The sequence below is a fragment of the Myiozetetes cayanensis genome, unplaced genomic scaffold (assembly GCF_022539395.1).
Source record: "Myiozetetes cayanensis isolate MyiCay16 unplaced genomic scaffold, myiCay2020 scf13, whole genome shotgun sequence".
NCBI lineage: Eukaryota > Metazoa > Chordata > Aves > Passeriformes > Tyrannidae > Myiozetetes > Myiozetetes cayanensis.
In genome coordinates, this window is record NW_026086937.1 from 14,472,517 (window position 1) to 14,494,664 (window position 22,148).

A 22,148-nucleotide genomic window follows, 5' to 3' on the forward strand; every position below is an offset into this window, starting at 1 on the left:
TGGGTGGATCCGGTGCTCCAGGCTGGCACCTTGAAGGAGGTGGGGATGGTGCTCACCAGTGTAGGCAGAGGTGCCCAGAGGACCTTATCTGGATCCTGTTCCCAGCCTGGGTCACCTCCCCTGGGGGCAGCCCTGTGGCCACGAACCAGGTGAGGTGACCAGTCCCGGAGCACTGTAATCCAAGCCACTGACCTCCTGTTGGTAAGTGATGGCACTGCACCGTACTCCCACCACAGCTATGTCCTCTCAGTGCCTAAAGGGACACTCTCCTGACCACGTGTTCCCAGCCCAGTGAGAGCCAGGAGCTGCTGTAAGCTGCCCAAACCAGAGCACTAGGCACACCTGCAGCCCCTGGGCCCTCTGTCCCTGAGAAGGTGCAGAATTAATGAGCTCTGGTCTGTCTTTGCCTGGCCATTTCCCATTGATTCCTGTATCCCCACTGCCCTTCTGCCAGTCTCTAGGGGCAGGTACTATCACCTCGTTCTCCTCACTCTACAGATACGCTGCTTCTTCCAGTGAGTTCAGTGAACAGCACAAGTGGAAAGAGATGAGCTCTTCCAGCCTGCCAAGAGCACATGACTGAAACCACACTCTCTACCATTCCCAAGCAGCGGTTTTACCAGCCCTCAGGAGATCTCTGAGGTTTATCACCACACCAGAGATAAGAACAGAGCAACAGCCAGCATGTCACAGTCTCGAGCAGTAGATGTGCCTTGCAGGATCTGCTGAGGGAATACCTTGCAGGTGCAGGGTGCTGGGGTGAGTTGCAGTGAGAGAGGAAAAGCCTCCCCAGCCCTATATCAGCCTCATGTGCCCACACTCCATCAGGAAGCACTAAGACAAGACAATAGCATCCTCTAAGCATTCCCCAACTGCACCCCTCCAAAACAGGAACTCGTTTTATTCTGTGGGCTGGGAAGAGCCATCAGCCCCCACTTGATCAGTTGTAGCCAGAAACACCCAGGACCCATAAGCCCACCACAGCTCAACATCCCCTTAGGAAAAAAAAGCCCAAGGGGATGCTCTTCTTTGGGCTCCAGGGCCTCAAGGGGTTCAAAGCCCTTCCAGTTTCCCCAAAGGCCACTTTGCAGGAATATGAGGAAGTACCCTTAAGGGTGTACAAAGCCTTCAGGATGAGGAAAGCAGGGAAGGTCCTGACTCACTGCAAATTTGGGGCTTCTGTGGCTAGAGGCTTCCTTACAGAGTGAAGAGGACCTGAAATCTTTTTCTAGAGCTTGACAGAGGATCCTTCTGCTCCCAAACAACCCCATGCTTCTGTTTTCACCACTCTTATTAGCAGGACACAGCAGACCACAAACCAAAAGTCCTGCCCAAAAACCGGTTTGGCTCTCCAGGCCATAGGAAGCACCAGACTTGGTGCTTGGCACTGATCGCACATTGCTTTCCTCCTGACCTCTGGAAAAGTTGTAGCCTTAAAGAGGACAAACTCCACCCCCAGCCAGCTCTCTCCCTTCAGGGCTGAGCAACAGGAACCACTGCTGAGTTCCTCCAAATCTCAACCACAGCGGCAGTGGGAGGAGAGGAACAGCCTCCCAGAGAAGGGCCCTTCCACAGCTCACTCGCAAAGCATATTTGAGGGCGAGCACAGCAGGACCGCAGCACTTTCAGATTTAATAGCAAGCCTGCACTCATCAGCACCAGCTTAGACGCGGGGCATCAGAGGCGAGAAGTGGGCGAGTACATGAAATAGCAGAGGTGGACGTGACACGCAGCTGGGCACAACAACAGCACTAAAACCTCAAGTGATGTCATCTGCAAGAAGCTAAATGTGCTGTGAATAAAGGAGCCTGCAGCTAGTATTTCAGTCCTGCCTTGCAAGGCTATTTTTGCTTAGATTGCCAGAATGTAATTACAACTAAATCCCCCCTAACAAATACTGGAGAGCAGCAGGGGAGAGTTGTATTTAAAAGGAATCTTAAGTAGCAGCCATAGTAATACCTGATCACAGCAGGGAAAACAAATTGTGCCTGGAATAGAGCATTTGGTTGAGAGCTGGTGACAAACATGTGGCAAGAGCAGGAACAGGACCATGGGGTCTCAAGAAACATGGAGAGGGATGCCACCACAGCTTGGGGAACACAGCCAGATGCCAAGTGCCTGACCACAGGGAGCAGTTAGTTGTTGCTGTCAGAGCACTGAACGTCTCTAGAGACAGCCTAGGACTGACACCCTCAATGCGGAAAACAAACCCTTCAGAAGACTGAATATTTTCAACTGCTTTCTCTGCCAGTCCTGGTTGTTTTCAGTCTAGACTTCAGTAGTAAGACAAGGAATTTGCAATTGGAGTCATGAGGCTGAAGGTCTCCCAGTCCCCAAGGCTGGTAATTGTCCCAGACACGGGTTGACAGTTCTGCGGTCACGACCAAATTGGCCCAAGCAGCCCCTTCTCCTGGGGGACTGTGCAGAGCACGTGGGGCAGGAGATGTGTCCCAGCACTGACTGCAGACTCCCCTCCTGGGCCCAGTGCAAAGGCTCTATTAGAAATGAAAGGCAATTGTGCGATTCCCCAAGGAAAAGGGGAAAAGGCTGGAGCTGTTAATGAGTACAATTAGTGTTGTAGTCAAGCAGAATCAGAGGAAATAATTAGCTCCTATTGTTTCCGTGGCATCCAAATTGCAGCCATGCTGGCTTTCCAGGCAACAACCCCTCATTCCAACCTCACCCCAGAGGACAGGGGGTCACTCACAGCCCCTCTTCTGGTCACAGCTGTCACGCAGCTATGAGCAGCGGCCTGGGCCATCCCCCCTCTCCTGCTACCCCCACTGGGGGCCCAGTTTCCCAGGTGGCCAGAGACTTGCAAACCCCACTGCACCCCAGAAACAGGTCTGGCCCAAATTCAGCCTTTCCTTGGATTCAACACAGGACAGCACTGCTGGCTCTCCACCATGACAGCCAGAGTCAAGGCAACTGACACCAAATGTCTCTTTGTCTTAGTTTAAGGGAAGCTCAGATCCCTCTTCCCAACAAATAAGGCGCTGCTAATCCAGCAGAGGCAAAGACAAAGAAAGCATCTCATTTTTTTAAGCAAGATGCTACATCTCTAACCCCTCTGCTCACATAACTCCACAAATACAGTGAAGTTTGGCCATCACTTGCACTTGGGATGCTCTGCAGCTTCATGCAGGTGGGCAGCTCAGGGGAAGATGCTTTATGGAGCTGGCAGAAGCAGGCCTGTGGATTTGCCTACAGAAATATCACCCCACCAAATTTCAGAGAAAAAAAAAAAAAAAAAAGAGACTGAAAGAAACAAAGAGACCCAATAATTTATTGGCAGAACTGAAAAGGGGCATTTGAAAACCACAGGGCTGACTCTCAACTGGGATGCTCTGCCCAGCTGCAGAGAGATTTATAATACTGGTATCCCTCAGCAAAAGGCTCTGATGTTGAGGCAGAATCCCAGAGATCCTGCATGCCATGTAGAGAAAGAGAGGAAAGTGCTGCAAGATGCGGCCCCAAGGGCACGCTGCTAATTGAAAGGCTGGCCTCCCGCCCCACTGCTAAAAAAAGTTTGTGTAAGACAAAATCGGCCTCTATTATCACCGCTGCTGGAGGGCTGCAGATGGATCCTTCCTCCAGGGAGGAGTGCGAGAGTGGCCCATGAGTCCCTTCAGAGGTCGAGGGCACCGGCAGAGACCCCTCAGTGCTTTCAACATGGAGAGAGGAGCTTAGTGCCAACTCTTGTTCTCACAATGTGATTTTTGTGTTTCGAAAGCTTGAATTATCCCTGGAAAACAGAGGGAAGAAAGAGGTTAGAGATGTGCATTCCTTCAGATCACAGCACCTCCCCATTCTACCCACCACAGCTACCAGTGTTGCCATCCCAGGATGTCACTCAAATGCTTATTAAACCTCCTGTGCAGATCTGCTTCCTAACTACAGACTTTTCACACAAGTCAACCTGTCACTCCAGAACACTTGGAACAGCGGGAGATCCTGGTTCATCCTCACTCAATGACAAGAAAGAAGTGTCATCTCCTGTGAGCAAAGCATATAATAGAATCTGGCAACCTCCCTGATGGATTCTGTTGTTTAAACAACTTGCAAAGCCTCTTCCTTACCAAACATCTGATTTCAGGGATTCTGCTTGGAGCACAAAATACCGTCAGACCAACCTCTTCCTGCCTCTGTCCCTTGTATTTAATCATACTGTCAACGAATTTAGTTCCCTGGTCTCTACTACCTTAAAAGAATATCTAATCTGACAAGGGCGTTTCTCTCAAGTTTAAATAAAAGAGTTTCTTCAGCAGCTTCTACTCACATGAGTACAGCCATGAGTCACAGGGGCTACTGACAAAGAAAGGACTGCTGGTCTACAGCCTTCCTCCGTACAGAGCTGCAGCATGGGGCAGCAGTGGAAGGTGGGGTTACACAAACCTGTGTGAATGCTCACTGCCAGCCTCGGAGCAGCAGCAACAGGCAAGCCTATTTACACATTGAGAGGTGGTGTGTTGGAAACAAAGGAGATTACAAGTACTTTGAGAGGATAGGTTTGGCAGCTATTCCCATAAACAGGGATAGGGCAGCAAGCTGCCCAAACCAAACACCCCAGGATGTCCCAGCACAAAGCAGACCAAACGGGCAGAGCTGGGTTGCAGAGCAAAGGCAGCAGCTTCAGTAGCAAGGTGCTCTGCAGGATTGTGAAATCCCTTAAACCCTTGAGCTAGCAGTGTGCGCTGCTGAGAGCTGCACAGCAGCTGTACCAGCACAGCACAATGCAGACTGGAACGCCTCCAGGAATTGGGCTGGGGAGCTGGAAGTGTAGAAGGAAGTGAAAAACACTTTGTAGAGTTAAAAAAGTTACTTTGCTATGACATGACAGCAAAAACCATGCTGGAGGCCATCTGCAGAAGATTAGGGTTCACCTTTGCACTTGCCAGCAAAGTAGGCTGTGCTGCCATTTGGGAACACGATTCAGGATTCATTAACTGGATTCCAGTTAATTTGCAACAGTCGTTTGGCTTTCTATCCCATACTGGACTTTCACCCGTGACAGTACACTTTGGTCAGCTCTTTCTTGGACATTTCCTCTTCTTCTGCCTTTACTGGGGTGCCCCAGTCCCTCTGCTCATCCTTGCTCAGCACAGGCAACCCAATACAGCTGAGAGCTAAATCAACTCTGCCACTGCTTTCCTACACCCTTGGCACATTTACTGCCTTCAGAGGCTGGTGTTTCATCAAGTGAGTTGGTTTCCTCTTCTGGAAGATCACCTGAATGTCATCTAAGAATAGCAACACTACTAAGGGCCTGTATAACATTTTGTAACCACTGATCCTCACAAAAAGCCAAACCTGGGAAGAGAGATATTATTTTCACCCATGACTTCAGAGCAAACTATGGGAACACTGCTTGCCCAACACTGTTGGGGGAGGTTTTGGGATCCCAAGCAGCTCCTCAGAGCTCAGCTGTGTTGGAGCAGCTACATACCACTGCCCAGGAATGTAAATGCTTCCTTCCAGCGGATTCCTCTGCTTTGGCATTCGGCAGTGCAGTGATCCTACTTGGCTACTACCAAAAGCAACTCTCATGGCCAGCCCTCTTGCTGTCCCTTTTTAAGGAAAGGGCCTGCCAGCAGGGAGGTGGACACTGGAGGGGAAAAACAATCTAAGCTGCAAGGCTCCCAACCGCCCTGAGCTCACCTGGGCTACTTTCTCTGCACATCTCGGCTGCCGCTACCAGCGGTAGCTGGTGGTCTTCTCATTAGCCACAACCTTATTTCTACATATAATAGCTACTCTGTGTCCTTTCTAAACAAGCTTTTATTGACCTGCTAATTTATTCTGCTCCAGCCCACTGTTAAGAGCAAAGGCAGTATGTCAAGCTCTAGCTGTCTCTCTGTGTCCATCACCTGGATGTGCTTAGGATTCATTTACCACTCCACACCTGCTTACAGTCAACCCTAGGCAACACACCCAAGCTGAAGACATACCTCTCAGCCTCCCGGGACCAGGTCTGGGATGCAAATGCCTCACACAGAGGAAGGACACATCAGCAAAATAGCACACAGCAAAACAGCACAACAGAAAATGCTGATGTCTGGTCAAAAAAAATGAATTTAAAAAAATCATTTTGACCTTTGAGAAAGAACGAATAGCAGAATGGGCCCACCATCAGGCCCATAAGGCAAGAGAACATGCCAGCCCACGGGATGAAGGTTGGAAGCTGAGAGGTATGCCATGAAGTCACATAGGAAAAAAGATGAGGCCCTACCCTGGGTGTGACAGAGGGAGGGGAAGCCTTCGATCAGCGGCCACTGCTGTTCACCAGGCCATGAAACTCCTCCCAGGCCCTGGCAAGCCAGAGGGAAAAAAAATGAAACAAAAAACAAAAAAATAGCACTTCAGATCAAAGGCTTCTTAACTTTTAAGGAGAGCAGAAACATTCAATGGCATTTGAAAGGCACTTGTCTTCAGAGAGCAAGGCAATATTCTCTGATAGCCCTAGTGGATAGAAGCATCCTTAAAACCCAGCCAAACATCTGACAGCGCGAGGCAGCTTTAGCGTTCTGCACAGACATGAAGCGTTCCCACTGGCTGCTGGTGATAAAGCCACATTAATACCCAGAGACAGGTATGACCTTCCTAGTCACAAATGGAATATCCATTTCCTATTGCTAATAAAATAGCCGATGTTACATCTTCCTGGAGGATTATCACATTCCTTGGCTGGTTAAACTCAGCCAGTTACTGGCCTTGTGCTTCACCACATACTGCATATGCAGGTAATCCCCCCAAAAGGGGCTTCTTTTAATGCTTCTTTAGTTATTACGAAATTCTTCAATCAGGCAGCAGAATCCAATTGTTATTAGAAAGTCTTACTTCCTATTGTAAACCTGCATTGTTAATGACAACCCAGTAAAAACATCACAGCCACTTGAAATGAAAACGTTTTCAGATAAAGTTGGAGGGACAGGCCTAACGCTGCATTCCCTGGTGGAGAACATTACTGATGGATGAAGTTAGCAGACTGAGAAATTGCTGTCGGTTTTACGAAGGCAGCATACTGAGAGCCCTCTCAGGGAAAAGATGCTGAGGTTAATGTGAGCATGACTATTATCTTCTGGGATCAGAGATATCAAAGAACCTCACAGCTCTCCATGCCCAGCGAAACAGTACTGGTGCCTACAGCACACGCCAAGCCATTTTCTGGATCCAGAGTCCAGTGGAGCTGGAGGGACCTTCAAGGAAACCTAGGTTAACCATAAACTCAGATGGCTCTGCAGTTTTTGTTGCTAATACTTACCAGCTACCTCACATTTTGATTTGTGCATTGCCTCATCAGGCCACTACAACACAACAGGAGATTCCAGAAATGGAAACCATTGGTTAGTCAGCATCTGTGCCAAAACCAGACCACTCGACTGGTTCTTCCCTGAGCCTCAGAATCAAGCTCCAAATCAGTATTTGCAAAAGCAGCTCAGTTCTTATGCTCTTTCCCAGCAAAATCATAGCCCAAATAAACACAGAGACACTGTGGGTACAACTGTCTCTCTCCAGAAGAAAGTTAGGGAGAAGAGAAATTCTGGATGTGAAGCCCTCTTAGCTGCTGAATATGGGGCTGGAAAGCTTTGCACATCTCCAGCCTTGTTAAATAAAAAGTCTCCACCTTCGTGTCTTCCCTCCAATCTCCCAGGCCTTGTATTTCTACCACATTCCCATCATCCACAATCACATCTTCTCTTTTTCCTGTCCCACAGTCCTCCCCAAACTTGTAACTTCTGTTCTCAGCAGGACGGACACAAGGGCAGATTATCTGTCAATATAATCGGTAATTTATTACCCCTTTCAAACTAAGGAGTTCCCTGTTCCAACAACCCAATAACATCATGCACACAGCCCTTCATCTGCCAAGTCCTCACAGACGTAGAGAAAAAGCTCTTACAGCCAAGAATTTTTAAGCCAAGACCCTCATACATATTATAGTACTAATGACTATCTGCTGACTTGACTGAAAAAATCCACCAGGATGTGTCCGCCCTGATGTACCGAAGCTATGCTAGAGAGCGAACTGCTCTCCATCCCGCACCGAGCGAGGCTGTTCTGCCAGTTCATTCCGTCTGGCAGAATCTTTACGACCTGTGACATGCCAAAGGCACAGCGCCAGAGAGACTAAGAGGTTATTTTTATGTATAGACATTTTTAGTACCTTATTGCCATACTGTCTGCCCAGCCATCAGATACTCAGTGAATTGATCCCCAACACTTAGATTATTCCCATTGAACAGATGGGAAATAGAAACATTAGCAGGCTAAATAAAACCAGCCAGTGCTGTTCTTCCACACTCGTTCCTGACCCACAATTGCTGAAACTTCCCACCATCTTCCCCACTGCCAAGGGTCAGGACCTAGGCAAGGCTCCCTTTATCTTCAGTAAGTTGGAGTAAAAAAAAAAAATGCAAAAAAAGAGCCGCTATCTCCTCAAAACCAAACCAAAAAAAAAAAAAAAGAAAAAGAGGAAGACTCCAGCAAAAAGAGGAAGAACAGAACAGTCACATCCACTTCAAGGGACTTTCCAAATCACCATTATGCAAGCAGCACTAGCTGTTTTCTCCAACCACCCTCAATCTGTATGTCATAGCAGTTTCCCTTCAGTATTTCCCTGTGCAGCCCTGCCCCTTAAGGGATTCAGAGAGTTCATAGTGCACTTATGCACCTCACAACAGGCACCAAGGTCTGGCCCTTCTGGCAGCCCACATGCAACTTCCCAGCACACTGACCACTCACTATGCTCTGCAGGTGCCCAGGGCAGCACAGCCTCTTCATGGGTGCTCCCCTTGGGATTTCTTCGCAGCCAGACAAAAACTTTGTGACTAACAGCTTTAAAAAAAAATAATCTAGGATAATCTCCTAGCCTGATATTATTCTTTCACCTACCTGGCAGTACCTGTAGCAAAAGCAAATAGAGAAGCCATCATGACTCTCAAATGAACAAAACTGAACTGTCACTTCTTTGGTAAGAGACAGTTCCCCAAGATAAGGAAGCCTTTCTCAAAGTCACGGACACTTATAAATAAAGCATGCTATGGGTGATGGAGAACAAATCAATGAATCCATCAATTCAAAGCCTAGGTCTATGGAAGTGCTCTTAGACTTGCAGCACCTGGAAACATTACTGGAATTGGAGAATGGAGTGATAAATGAATTAAGCCAGAACTGCAGAGATTCAGGAGAAGAGGACAGCTATCAGATCTGGAACCTCATTGCTCTCCTCTAGATTTTATTCCTGCTCTCAGACTTGAAGGAACGAGGGTGAAATGCAGCTCTCCAGACTGCCATGACCCAAGGCAACCTGCCTTTCCCTGACAGGCACCAGACAGTGTGTAAGGGTCCCACTGGCCAACCACCTAACTTCAGAAAAGATTAACCCTGAACACATCATTTAAGACACAGTCAAAGGCACAGGTTGACACAAGTAGGCCAGCAATATTCAGGAGTTCCCCCAAGGTTTTGGAAACTGGCAAGCAAATGGAAACCAGTGCTACAAAACCATAATAGTTATAGAATTAGCTGTACTCTGCTGGGACAAGGGAGACCTCACAAGAACTCTACCACCACCTGACTGTCTCACAAACGCTGATCTTCTTGTCCAACACCTGCTACTTCCACGGGGATTTCTCTTTCTTCTTTGTCACTTTTTTTGTCATTTGTCACTTTTTTTGTCCTGAGAACCTCAACCTTGTGGTCTTCTTACAGTCCATACCCTTACTGCCTTCATAGGGTATCTGCTTGTTTGTTAGCTAAAATAGTCTGAGGCCATTTCCTCCAGCTGCCTGCAGTGAAATGAACCCAGTGCCAGCTCTATTAAGATCAACTATTCTTCTCATTTACTCGAGCCATCCCATTAGTTATCAGTGGTGACTTTGAAAGGAAAGGATAGTTTTATACTCTGCTCAGCTCTCACTGCAGCAGGCACTTGCGAATAACTGAAGCTTTGTTTTCAGAAAAAGCAGCCTTGCTTTAGAGCTGACAGGACGATCCATAACGTCACACAGCAACCAACACATTTCCAGACCAGCCCTCTCAGTGGCAGCCTGCTGATGGCCACTGCTCTGCTCCCTCCTGGCACAGGAAGAAATGTTGCTGAATTTGCCTGGGATTCTTGGATGGTACTGCGGGTGGGAGCTCTCACCACAGGAGATGGTCACTGACCACAAAATTATCAGTGCAGAAAAGAAAGGCTGATTACCCCAGATCGGGCAAAGGTGTATGCCAGACAGACAAGAACTTCATGCTGCAGTGCTCAAAAGTCAAATATTACAATGTTCACTTCCCTTCCACCCCTCTCCCAACTGCGGTTCACTGACTACAGACACCTGTTTTCAGTGGCTTCACTGAGACATGGCCAGGCTGTGTCTGCAAACATCCTGCTTTCAAAAAAGCACAGTGCACTTCCTATGGCAGCAAAAGAGGTTGGTTTTTTTTTTCTTTAATTCCAAACCACAGGAAGTACCACTGTCCATTACCCACTGTCACTTCTGGACCATGTCACCTTCAAGGTTAACAATGCTGATGAACAGAACCCATTAAGTGGTTCACTGCATCTGAGTGCACCTCTCTCAGTCCACCTCTGAGGGAACAAAGAGCTACTGAAACAATATGTTTATGAAACAAGGTAGCCCACAAAACATCACATATGTACTCTTCAGGTGCTTAGCACTGTAACGTCTAAGGTACTATAAATCCCTTGGAATTAAACAGAGTCCAAGAGATTGTTCTAGCTCTCCTAGCAAGATTGGAAATTCATACAGACTAAGCTGACCCTTCCACTCGCTGGGATTTAGGCAGCTTGTCAATATCACAAGCAAGATAAAGGACAAACACAAGAAAATTGCAATGAAAGATCTGCTTATCTAGCTAAATGCACAAGCCCCACCACTGAAAGCAAGAAGGAGAGAATGCAGAACAGCTCCTTGGAATAGCTGGGATGCAACAGGTACTTTTCAGATGCCCCTTGGTAGCACTGCTGCTTTCTGAAACAAAAGGGGCTGCAGCCTCACTGACAATTCATGAAAAACGGTGTCTAAAAATGATTTAATATGAAATGCATCATCACAAAAGGAATACATAAAACCTGAAACACGGGTCTCAGGTTCCACAGTGAGGGGCATGCTAGTAATTTCTACAGAAGTGTTCATTTACAGTGTGTCAAAAGCTAATCCAGGTCAATTCACCACCTAAAAGTCAAGGTTTTGAGAAATGCCTATTCTTTTCTTGCTAAGCGTGCTCCCTTCCCTGAAGCACAATCAATGCCAATCAAACCCCGCACATGAGCAGAGCTCTAGTGGAGAGATGCAGCCCATACAAATGAAAAATGCCACAAGCCCCCCCTCAAAAGGCAGCCCTGACAAAGCCTACAGCACAGCTCTTCCATTAGAGCTTTTCATGAAACACAGCCAGAGTGTGAATATAGAGTGCTGGCTAGAAAGCCCTCCCGAGTCATAAATCACATGGTACATGTGCAGCATAAGTGGAGTTTATTCATGACGGACAGTATTTCAACAGGGCTTGATAGATGGGTGAGGAAAAGGAGCCAGACTTCATGGAGGATAGACCTAGTTACACAAGAGATTCTTCATTAGTGAGAGAACCTTAATGATATGAAGCGAAGCCAAGCAGAGTCAGACTGAAAGCTGGGGCTGTCCTGCTCTCCTCCATCACAAAGCAGCCACCGTCACCTCTCTGCAGCTGCTGCCCCTTTGCTGCCTGCTGGTACCAGGCAAGGGAGGCACAAGAGGTCAGTCTGTGCATCACTACACAGAAACTCCACTGACAGCAGTTCTGCTCTGAATTTACACCAGTGCCATTTGAAGGGGATGTTGGACAGCACTGCAATCAGACTGCTGCAGCTCAAGCGAGACAATGGGAAAAAAAGGGCTTTCTTGATGCCCTACATGGCAAAAGGTTAATTGCTTAGACCTACCTGATTAGGACACCATCAAACCAGCTTCTGTCTAACCTTCCTACCCACAGAAGAATGAGTGGGAGACAAGCCAGTCAGCCTCTGTTTAAGAACTGCTCCCAGCTGTAATCTGAACTACTAAACTTGATACCCCAAACACCTGTTATTCTCACACAAGCTCATTTTGCACCATACGTCAGCAACACAAAATGAAACTTGGATGCTATGCAGGAAGAGAGGGCAGGAAGCACAACACATTACACTGGTGTAGAGAAATAAGGCCACACTACTGGATGCACCATCACTCAAGGCCTGACACCTGCCAGAGCAGAAAACAGTTACAAACATTTTACAGATGCATCTTCTGTGCTAGGAAGTGCTAGTGGCAATAGTGTAAATGAGAAAGGCCACAACATTCCCATTCTACACTTGCTACATGAACCACCACCACAACTTAGGACAGCTGGCTCCATACACAGCTTTCCCTACAGAGACTGAGAGAAGTCAAACACCTCCTTCTTCTCACCACAAAGCCGCATCACCAGTCTGCAGTCTGCTGCTGCTGAACAAGAGTAAAATACTCTGCTATGTGTCCAGGAGAGCACTTTGATATTTTCCAACATAGAGAGTCCATAGTGCCCTCTCCTGGCAGAAACTGCATGAGAAATGTTACTGACAAAGTCATGGAAAAAAATCTTCTCCTTCCTTTTTCTTTCCCATGCACTCCAGAGGGAGGGCCACATGGAACACTAGGCTGTTTCAACAAGATCTCTGTATAATTACTTATGACCCACACTCAAAACTGGCCACAATCAGAAGCTAGCTGTCTACTAAAACCAAGACTGATGTCACCAAACTGTTTGACAGCACACTGATGACAAGGTGATTACGTGGAAACGACAAGCCAGCATAATGAAAGGAAGTCATGAAAAGTACTTGGCACCCTGATTACAGGCTAGATTAGAAAGCTCATTGCCCTATCAGTGTCTTATTAATTTGTTTCATTTCTTCCAGGTGCACCTTTTCAAGTGTTAATTTAACCAATAGGACCTAATCAGTGTATTGGTTTATAAAATTTAAAAGAAAAAAAAAGAAAAAAAATACATAACTCACCTCTAATTACTACCTATATATGCAATTTTTTGTCACCTTGTGGGAAATAAAAGTCACCCTGAATGGCCTGGTATGGTAAGGTATAACACATTTATTTAAAAATACAGCTGTCCTCTCTGTGTACCGTGATCTTCTAGTCTTGTTAAAGAGCCTCTGTCACCAGAGCCTGAAAGACTTAATATACGACGTTTATTATGATTAGAAATCATTTGTACAGCACTGTAAATTCACACAGCACTTTCCCAAGACCATTTATAAGTCTAATGGCACTATAAATCCCCGTTAGCTTCCGCACTTTATTCCCCAGAATCTCTATTTATTCAAATGATCTTGTCCCCCCCCACTGCAATCTTGTCTTTGAGTATATCAGGCCACAGTCCCACCCTGGGCTGCCCATCGCCCAGGTGACAGGCTGGGTGGATTGCTGAAATACCCCCGGACCACACATTTCAAAAAATAAGGTTTTGCTGTTAGAACCAGATGTCCCTAACAACAGCACCATAACAACACAGGTATTTGGCTTTCAAAGCACGCTGGCAACAACTGCTGCTATTTGCAGGGAACAGCCCTAACGCACACGAGCACTTCTTTCAGTCCCCACAGCCTGCGCTGACGTGCTCAAGCAACACATGCAACCTGCAACACCCCCCCTGCCCCCACACGTACTTGATGCTGTCGGTGTGGGTTTTGTATTCCATGATGGTGTTGGGAGGTAGGTTGAGCACTCGTCGTAACGTGTCGCGTATCCGCGCTGTCGTGGCCTGGTCGCTGGCTGTCTTGTTCCATATCGAGATAATGTCCTCCTGCGGAACAGCACGTGAGGGGTGAGCGGGCCATGCACTTTCTGTAGCCCTGCCAAATGGAAGCACGTGCCAGCTCTCAAAAGCACCTACCTGGAATCGGACAGAGACGACTGCCCCGCAGATTTCTTCCCCCACCATAAACTGTTCTCCCAGCATGGCCAGAATGAGATTCTCCCAGCATCGTGACGCTAAGCCCTTCCGCAGACGGATAATCCATTTACCACCGTTTTTGTTGGCATCATCCTAGGAAGAGGGGCAAGAAATTGATTTGTTTTCTTCGAGCTGTTTTTCTGCTACCCATAAGACAGCAGAGCCACAAATAGGAGCAGTTATTGATTGGGTGGGGCAAGGGACAGAATGGAGGTATTTTCAAGCAAAAGCATTTCGCTTCTCTCCCCATAGAAGCGGAGACAGAGGTGAAAGACTTACTTTGAATACGAAGTATTTGAAAACAATGGCTCTCAGCATTCCAGACAAAGCTCTATTCTCTGAAGACTTGAGCTCTAGTGTTTTGATCTCACTAGCAAGGACTAACACCAGCCTACCAACCTACACACAGACCGGGAAGAAAGGACCTTAAAACTATTCCTAAACCTAAGACTGATTCCCCATTTGTCTAATTCCCTGTGTATGTAGTTCTGCTTGTAAAACAGGAAAAATCCCTCATCCCAGAACATGGAAGGCCAGGAAAGAGTTTGCAAAGTGATATTTAAAAGCAAGCAAAAAGTAAATAAACGTTTTCCTTCCACATTTCTAGGGCTTACAAGAAAGAACCAGTCTGTTCTCTGGGAACCACTGACAGTATCACACATTATACAGCTGAATGTTTGTTGCAGGCTGTGGTGAGTCAGGGAAATAACCAAAAATGAGGGGAGAGAGTAAAAGAAAAAAATTATGCTAAGCACCCAGTCTATCACCTAAATATTGTCATTCTGTATTTTGCACCTGATAAACAGCTGGAAACTGCTACAGCCTCCCCTGCTCCCCAGAACATAGAGCCGTGTCAAAGAACAGCAGGACACTGTGGCATTGTCTCGTAAAACACTGTAGCTGGGAAATCTTACAAGATGAAGAGCGAACAAATTCCATCCAAAGCTGAAGACAGAGAGGTAGTAACAAGTCAAAGAGGTGGCAGTTAGGAAGGGGAAGGGAAGACAGGTATAGAACAGAAACAGAGAAGAACAAAGGATGACTCAGGGAGGACTGCAGAAAACAGGACATCCCTGGTCAAATCACTAGCAACCCCTTCTGCCAAGTTCGGACACATCTCAAAGACGCCAGGCAAGGCAGCCCAACCCTTCTTGATGAAATAAAATTAACTTTATTTTAGCCTTAAAGCTTCTCTAGAGCTCAGATAAAACTAAACATTTGTGTGCTTTCTCAGAGACAGCAACTGCTAACAAAGCAATCCTGAGGAAACACAAAGGGCCAGAATAATGGCAGCATTCACCTGATTCTTAGTTTTCATGTATGTGCTAAAGCCTGCACTGAAAGGGGAAGGTGTCAGCTCCAGACAAACCTCAAAGCACGACAGCAGCCATCCAAAACAACACAAGTTCTGGGAATGTGGCATACTCCCATGAGATCCAAACTACTTTCTGTTAAATGTCCTTGTTTTCCAAGTCGTGAACATCACACTTTGGCCTTTAAGCTGGGAGTTGGGTTTAACTCTTCAAGCTTTCCACAATGACTATGGGCACCAGAAGAGACACTGACGTTGTTTGAAATACCTCAAAGGTGGCTTAAGTAGGTTCAAGGCTACAAAGAGAGCAGTGACTGGGAGGCAGATGCTGTATCATGTGCCTTATGGTTATTGTTAGTTTTCCTTCAGGTTAAACAAGCTTCAGTTCAGTCAAGCATTTGATTTTCCTTTACCAGAATAACAATGATCTGCAGCCCAGTAAATCACCAGGGAACATTATGCTTAGTGCTTCTGACTTTACCAGAAAAGGCTCAGATGGATGCAGAAAAAGAGATCAGCTACATACAGACACATATGTGCCTACAAGAATGAGAGCAACTGAGGATTGGTTTGGAAGAGAAAAGAGCATAAACAAAACCCTACAAACCATACAGCAAAGGGAAGGCCAGCAGTAAGAGCCCAGGTCCTTTTCTAGAACTAAAAGAAGTGAGTGGGGCCACAGTAAAAAAACCACAAAGAATCTCTCCACCTTCATCTTAAAATGGCTACAGGGAAATGCTTTATAGAAATTCTGATATCATTAACTTGTGGACTCTCTGGTTGACACATTATCAGAGCGGCTGAATCACCAGGAGTCCAAAGAGGGTTAAACATTTTATATAAATTGTATTTGCAGTAACTGGCTATAAAACACCTTGCTTAAAATAATTGCCAACAAGGGTCACATATAAATTTCTCAGGACCAAGCGGTATAATTAGGTACTTCAGAGCAACACATAAAATCCTCATATTGTGAATGCTATTGGTCACTGCTGGGAGCAGGCCAGGAACTGGAAGAATGATTTGCTGGGCCAAGATGTTTTTAAATTTTTTTAACAGATTTAGATAGGAATAGAAGCAAACTCAGTGCCCTGGAACAAAAAAAAAAGAAAAATAAAGGGCCAAGTCGTTTTTCCATTTCCAGCTCTATATGCAGCTGTAGGCTTTTAACCACATGCACCTCTGCCTTCCTTGACTGAAAAAGGAGGGTTGGTTTTCATAAGCATTGTTGAATTGCACTTACAGAGGTCCAGACCTTCTAGAGGAAAGCCCTGCACTGGTGTCACTGGAGGCACTAAGGGACAAGTGTCTGTATTGGGAGGCACAGAGCTTAGCTGGGGTCCAGGCAACACTGCCCAGAGACCCTTCGGACCCACAGGCAAAGGAAATCCAGCAGCCTTTGTGTGGGTGCAACCAGCAAATACCACACATTCCCTCTCTGGCAGCACGTCCCAGGACTGCTATGGGACAGACCTCTCAGGACAAGTTAACAGGAAACCCTGAAGAAAGGACTGCACCCAAAAGCAGCCAGTGGAGTGCCATTTAACGACAAGAGTCCCTTTACTGCAGAAGGTCCCCTCCAAAATACTCTGGGAAAATATCCAGGCAGAAACGAGAGCTCCAACTCACCTCCCACATGGGTTTGATGCCCTCTTTGAAAAGATGGAAGTCACTATGGCCTGTCAGGTCCCCAGGACGTACCATGTGACTGTAAAACCGCCAAAACTGCTCCACCTGCAACAACAGGAACCACACAGTGAGGCTGCTCAAACTGTTCACAGTCCAGATTCCTACAGAAATAGGCTTCCATTTCTACACCAGCTGGCCAGTCACCTTCCCTTCTTCTGTTCTACTCTCCTGTCACACGGATGTTGATTAGGAAACACGGAAGGCAGCAGTAGGATCAGAGCTTGGGTGCTTGTTTCTGACTGGCTCCATTCCCAGATCACCACTTGAAATATTCAACAAGTGCCTCAAAAGTCATTCGGTGTTTGCCTGAAGAAATCTGTGCTAAGATAACAGCTGCTCTGGAGAACAGTTCCAAACATATCTTGTAAACCCTACTGCCCAAACTTTCAATTGCTGGATATGTGTCAAATGCATCAGCTACAGCCAAGCCTCTCTACCCTGCATAACCACTGCTCTCTGTGACCATGGAGACTGCAGGAGCTTCCAAATGAGACATTTTTTAAATTTAATTTTACTGTATCTAGATTTTAAGACAAAAAACATGCTCTGGTAGTAGTTTAAGATCTGTACACTTGGACCACTTCACTTTAACCAGTTCCATTCTGGCACCCCTGGGTCAGACAATCTGTCTGCAAAGAAAGGGAGTTATCTTTTATAGTTCTTAAAAATAACATATTCATCCTTTGAGAATCTCTGGGTAAGAAAGGATTTTAGAGATATAGATTTTTCAAACAAAACAAGGCAATGGAAGACATTATACTAATTTCCATAGCTGAAGAGGACTCTACTCATTAAAGACAACAGCTATTAAGCAGATCAGCAGTGCAGCTGGAGAGGTCAGACACCACCCCAAGTGCTTTTTCAGAGACCTTAATGACTCGGTCAGCAGTTGGAATTCTGCTCCAATCTGTGACCTCTGCCATCCCTTTTATAGCCAATAAAATTATGAACCAAGGCTGAGGAGGGGTCAGAAGCAATCTGTTTTTGCCAGACACATACAAATGCTGCGTGGAAATTGCACTCCAGAGTGGGGGAACATGCCCTCTAGTGGTTCACATTTCACAGCTTTTAGAGCTTTCTAAAGAAGCCAAGAATAAATCTGAACCCAGACTTAGCTCAGGCAATTCCTTCTGAAGCTTGCACTTCCTTCTCCTTAAACAGAATTTGGAACCAAACACGTTATCATATCTGCTGGCCAGTCTCTCTCCATCCTGACTTCAGCACTTCCAGCCTACAACAGCACCCACAAATTCTTTGCAGGAAACAACAGACAAAAGAATATGTGACATTTTTCCTCTAAGGAGCTAAAAATCAGTACTGATTTAACAGACTGAAAAGTTATTACCAGGTCATCAAGCAGTAGCCACATTTTTCAATCACTGAACTGAAAGCACTTGCTCACACAGGGTAATAGAAGCAGTAACTATCCACAACAACAAGCTCTTCACTCTTATCCTCCGTGGATGCAACAACACAACCCAGCTGCTCTGATGGGCAGACTTTTATGCAGCCTCCAGAAGGAATAAAGGGGTATTTCTACAAATTCTACTGGGGGCAAAAATTAACAAGGGACCCTGAAAAAACTGGACAACTACCAGATTTAAAAAAAAAAAAAAGAAAAAAAAGAAAACAGCCAACAGACTTCCTGGCTTTGAGAATGGTATTTCAATGGAGATATATTTTGCTTATATATCTTGGGTTCTTCATGACTGTTTTGCATTCCCAGTACCACACAACAAGCCAACACTGCCTTTCAAGGACATATTCAATTTTATCCAAGGAATAAACAACCACAAAGAGTGTAAGAGGAAAGGGAGAGCAGTTTGCCTTTTAATGAACTTCACTGCAAAACCAAACTGCACCCTGTCCATCACTTCCAGACAGACAACAGACCTCCAGGTGCTTGCAAATACAGCAAGCCAATGCCTGATCCAAACACAGGATCTTTGTGGTGGGAATAAAGGAAGCATGTGGGGGTCTGTACAGTCTTTCCTTCACACATACACCCAAAAAAGATGTTCCTTTTTTCTCTTGCTGGCCTGTCCAGTCCTGCCCCAGCCAGCACATCTGAGCTACGTGGGAGCTCTCTTTTTTTTGCTATTATTATCCCAGCTGCCACCATTACTTGCAGGCACGGAGGTCTAGCACGGAGCAAGAACTGCTCAAGACACATCACCTGCTGTTGTCAATTCAAGAGCTCATCTGTAAGTCCTGGCACGTCACTCCCCCCTGCTCCTGACGGCGAGAGCACAGCCTGTGTGCGCACGCAGGGACGGAGCAGCCACGGCAGCAGGGTGCACTCACCGAGGCAAAGGTGCCGATCTGTTTGATGTTCTGCTCGTAGCTCTGGGAGCTCGTGGGCCGCCCGGGCGTGCGTCTGGAGTACCAGAAGGTGTAGTTGTACTGCAAGGGGTGCTCAGCTGGCCCGGGGACAACAGCCTGCAAGACAGGAAGACCTTGGCTTACCCCTGATGTGCACCTCTAAAAGGGGAATGGGAAAAATTGCATCCACAGCATCAGAAGTCCACATGTTCCTGTTCTATAAACAAAGCGATCCTTGTTCTTACAGAAAAGGTCTGCCTCTCTTAATTGCCCAAAACAGCCCGACGATTAGGCTAGTTCAGAAATATTGGAAATTTGCAGTGCAGGGAAGAATAAAGAAAAGAATAACTTAACCAAGCAGAGCATCACAACAAAAGCCATTGTTATAACAATTAGAGGCAGCACTACTGAATTTTCCTTTAGTCCTTAACTGTGCCTGTCTCAAAGGCAATAAAAAACAAACTAAAAAGGGCAATGCAAGAGCTTTTTCAAATTGAGAAAAAATAAAAAAGACATTCTTTCCCTCTGGGAAGGACAAACCCCACTTACACTAACCCATGATTCAAAAGCAATTATAAGTCTTTGGTGACACCAACTGCCTTAAGCAACCAACACCCCAGTGCTCTGGGAGAATTAGGCTTGGAACTCGTTATGTCAGCTTTGGCAGAACCCATCACCAGCAGTGGGCAGCGATCACTTTTCAATTTCCAAAACACTGATTAATGATTTAAAAGACTTCTAATGAGCATAAAAGAGGCTAATGAGAGCTCATTACCCAAGAGTCAAAACTTACACAGAAAACCCAACCAAAGCCCTTATCGTGTATCAGTTGATGCTGTTACAGGTTGCCAAGGCTTAAATCCCTCCTCTCCTCTATTGCAAGTTTACAAGGATTGCATTAATTTAGACAGAGCGCCTTTCCTAAACACAAGATTAAAAAACCCCAAACCAGAACAGATACATGCCCTATGCCTTCTTGACCATGCTATACTAGGCACACAGACACATCTTATGAGTTACTTCATCACTGCCTGGTAAACCAACTGCAAGCCTCTACTGCCCAGTCAACCAATCCTCCCCCCCAACACCCCCTTCCAAAATAAAGGTTTATTTCTCATTCCTCTTCAAAAGCCTGACAGAGCACTAGCTGTGTTTGTGAAGGGAGCATTCACCCCTCAGATTACAGACCTCCAAATGCTACATCAAATTGTGAAAATGTGACACAGTCCCTCTGTCTTCATCACAGCAGTGACAGTGCGTTAAGAGACACAGCCCTCCAAGACGTATTTTCCTTATCCCTGAACTGAGGGCTGACTCTCTAGCACTCCCCCATCACGCCCTGGCAGTGGACTGATTGCAGATGGCAGCACCATACCTTCCTCTTGGTAGTACTCTGTGGCTTCTCCCGATCATTCTTTTCCTTCTCACTGTCTTTCTGTGTGTTATTTTCCTCATTCTGGTCATGGTCTCCACTATCATCATCTTTCAATCTGGTAAAGGAAAGGACAAAGAAAGCCAGTCTGGCACCACGCAGCTGGGCAGGTTCATACCAAATTCTGCTTCAAGGCTCCCCCGTGGCACAAGGGCCCCCAGGCTTTGGGAATCTGCACTTGACAGCCCACACAGTAAAAACTACTTCTACCTGGCACGGCCAGCGCCCACCACAGGCATCTTGAGCACACACTTTTCAGCTAAAGAGAGCAACAAAACAGCTTTTTAGAACAAACTCAAGTAATTTTGACTAATACTGACCTGCCAGAGAAAACCACAGCCACTTGTTAGAGGGGGACCGCACGAAGAGCCGTCACCGTAAGTCTGTAACTCTGTTGACTCTCCCACCCCGCTCCCCACGCCCCTCGGCACAGCACAGGCGAGCACACACACCCGGCACCCACGAGTCTCTCCGCCCGCCCCGTTCCCTGCCAAGCGCCGGGAAAGGCGAGCGCGCAGCGGGGCCACGAGGCGGCCCGCGGCTCCCCGGTGCGGGACTGCTGCCGTCCCACGGCCCCAGCCCTCGGGCCCGCACCCCCTCGGGGCCGGGCCGGGCCCCGGCTGCGGGGACGGGGCTGTGCGGCGCCCTGACTCATCGCGTCTGGCCCGAGGGGCGCCGGGGCAGCGGCGGGAGGCGCCGGCGGGGCGCGGAGCCGTGCGGGCCCTGCGCCGCGGGCCGCCCGGGGGGCGCGGGGGCGACACTCACGCGTCGAATTTGTTGTTCATCGTCGCTCGCTGCCGCCGCCACCCCCGTCCGCCTCAGCGCCTTCCGCCCCGCCGGGTCCGCCCGCCAGAGCCCTCCGCCGCTTCCGCCAGCGCGGACACAGCCCACGTTTCCCCCCGGAGCCGTGAGTGCGGCGCACGGCGGGACGGGGCGGGAACGCTTTACTGGGACCTCCCCTGAGGGTCAGGGCCGCCATCTTGGGCGAGGCTAGGGCCAGGGCCGCCATCTTGAGTGTGGCGTGGGGAATGGAGCCGCCATCTTGAGTGTGGCGTGGGGGATTGAGCCGCCATGTTGAGTGTGGCGTGGGGGATTGAGCCGCCATGTTGGGTGCGGCGTGGCTGGCGCTGGGCTGTCCCATCGTGATTTGTAAAGTGGGTTCACAAATTATTCGTACAGTTCATTTGGCTTTGGTAAGCACAGTTACGCGTCAGAGGGTTTGCCCGACCTGCCTCCTGTGGTTGACACGCAAACCCCGTCCCGGCCGCCATCCCCATCCCTTTCATGCACAGTGAGGGGGTGGCACAGAAAGTGGGAAAAACGCTGTCCCTGTAAAGAGCCTGCAACGCCTGGAGTGCTAGTCAAGGATAACGGACACCCTATATAGAGGACAAGGGAGATAGTCTCTCC

At 47.4% G+C, this 22,148-nt stretch overlaps 1 protein-coding gene across 4 annotated transcripts; it reads right to left on the bottom strand.

Annotated features, from left to right (window-relative positions):
- Positions 1-3,264: 3,264 nt before the first annotated feature.
- On the bottom strand, positions 3,265-21,627 carry EIF4E2 (eukaryotic translation initiation factor 4E family member 2). Of its 4 annotated transcripts, none has more exons than XM_050308250.1 (8): positions 21,504-21,627; positions 20,682-20,796; positions 19,289-19,423; positions 16,925-17,029; positions 13,924-14,076; positions 13,697-13,833; positions 6,230-6,308; positions 3,265-3,745 (listed from the first exon to the last, which is right to left on the bottom strand). In XM_050308250.1, the coding sequence occupies exons 1-7, from the start codon at positions 21,521-21,523 to the stop codon at positions 6,263-6,265; spliced, it is 711 nt and encodes a 236-aa protein (XP_050164207.1). In that variant the 5' UTR covers positions 21,524-21,627; the 3' UTR covers positions 3,265-3,745; positions 6,230-6,262. The 4 variants fall into 4 exon arrangements, with proteins under 4 accessions (XP_050164207.1, XP_050164205.1, XP_050164208.1 ...); XM_050308248.1 differs by lacking the exon at positions 21,504-21,627 and adding an exon at positions 20,949-20,992; XM_050308251.1 differs by lacking the exon at positions 6,230-6,308.
- Positions 21,628-22,148: the final 521 nt, after the last annotated feature.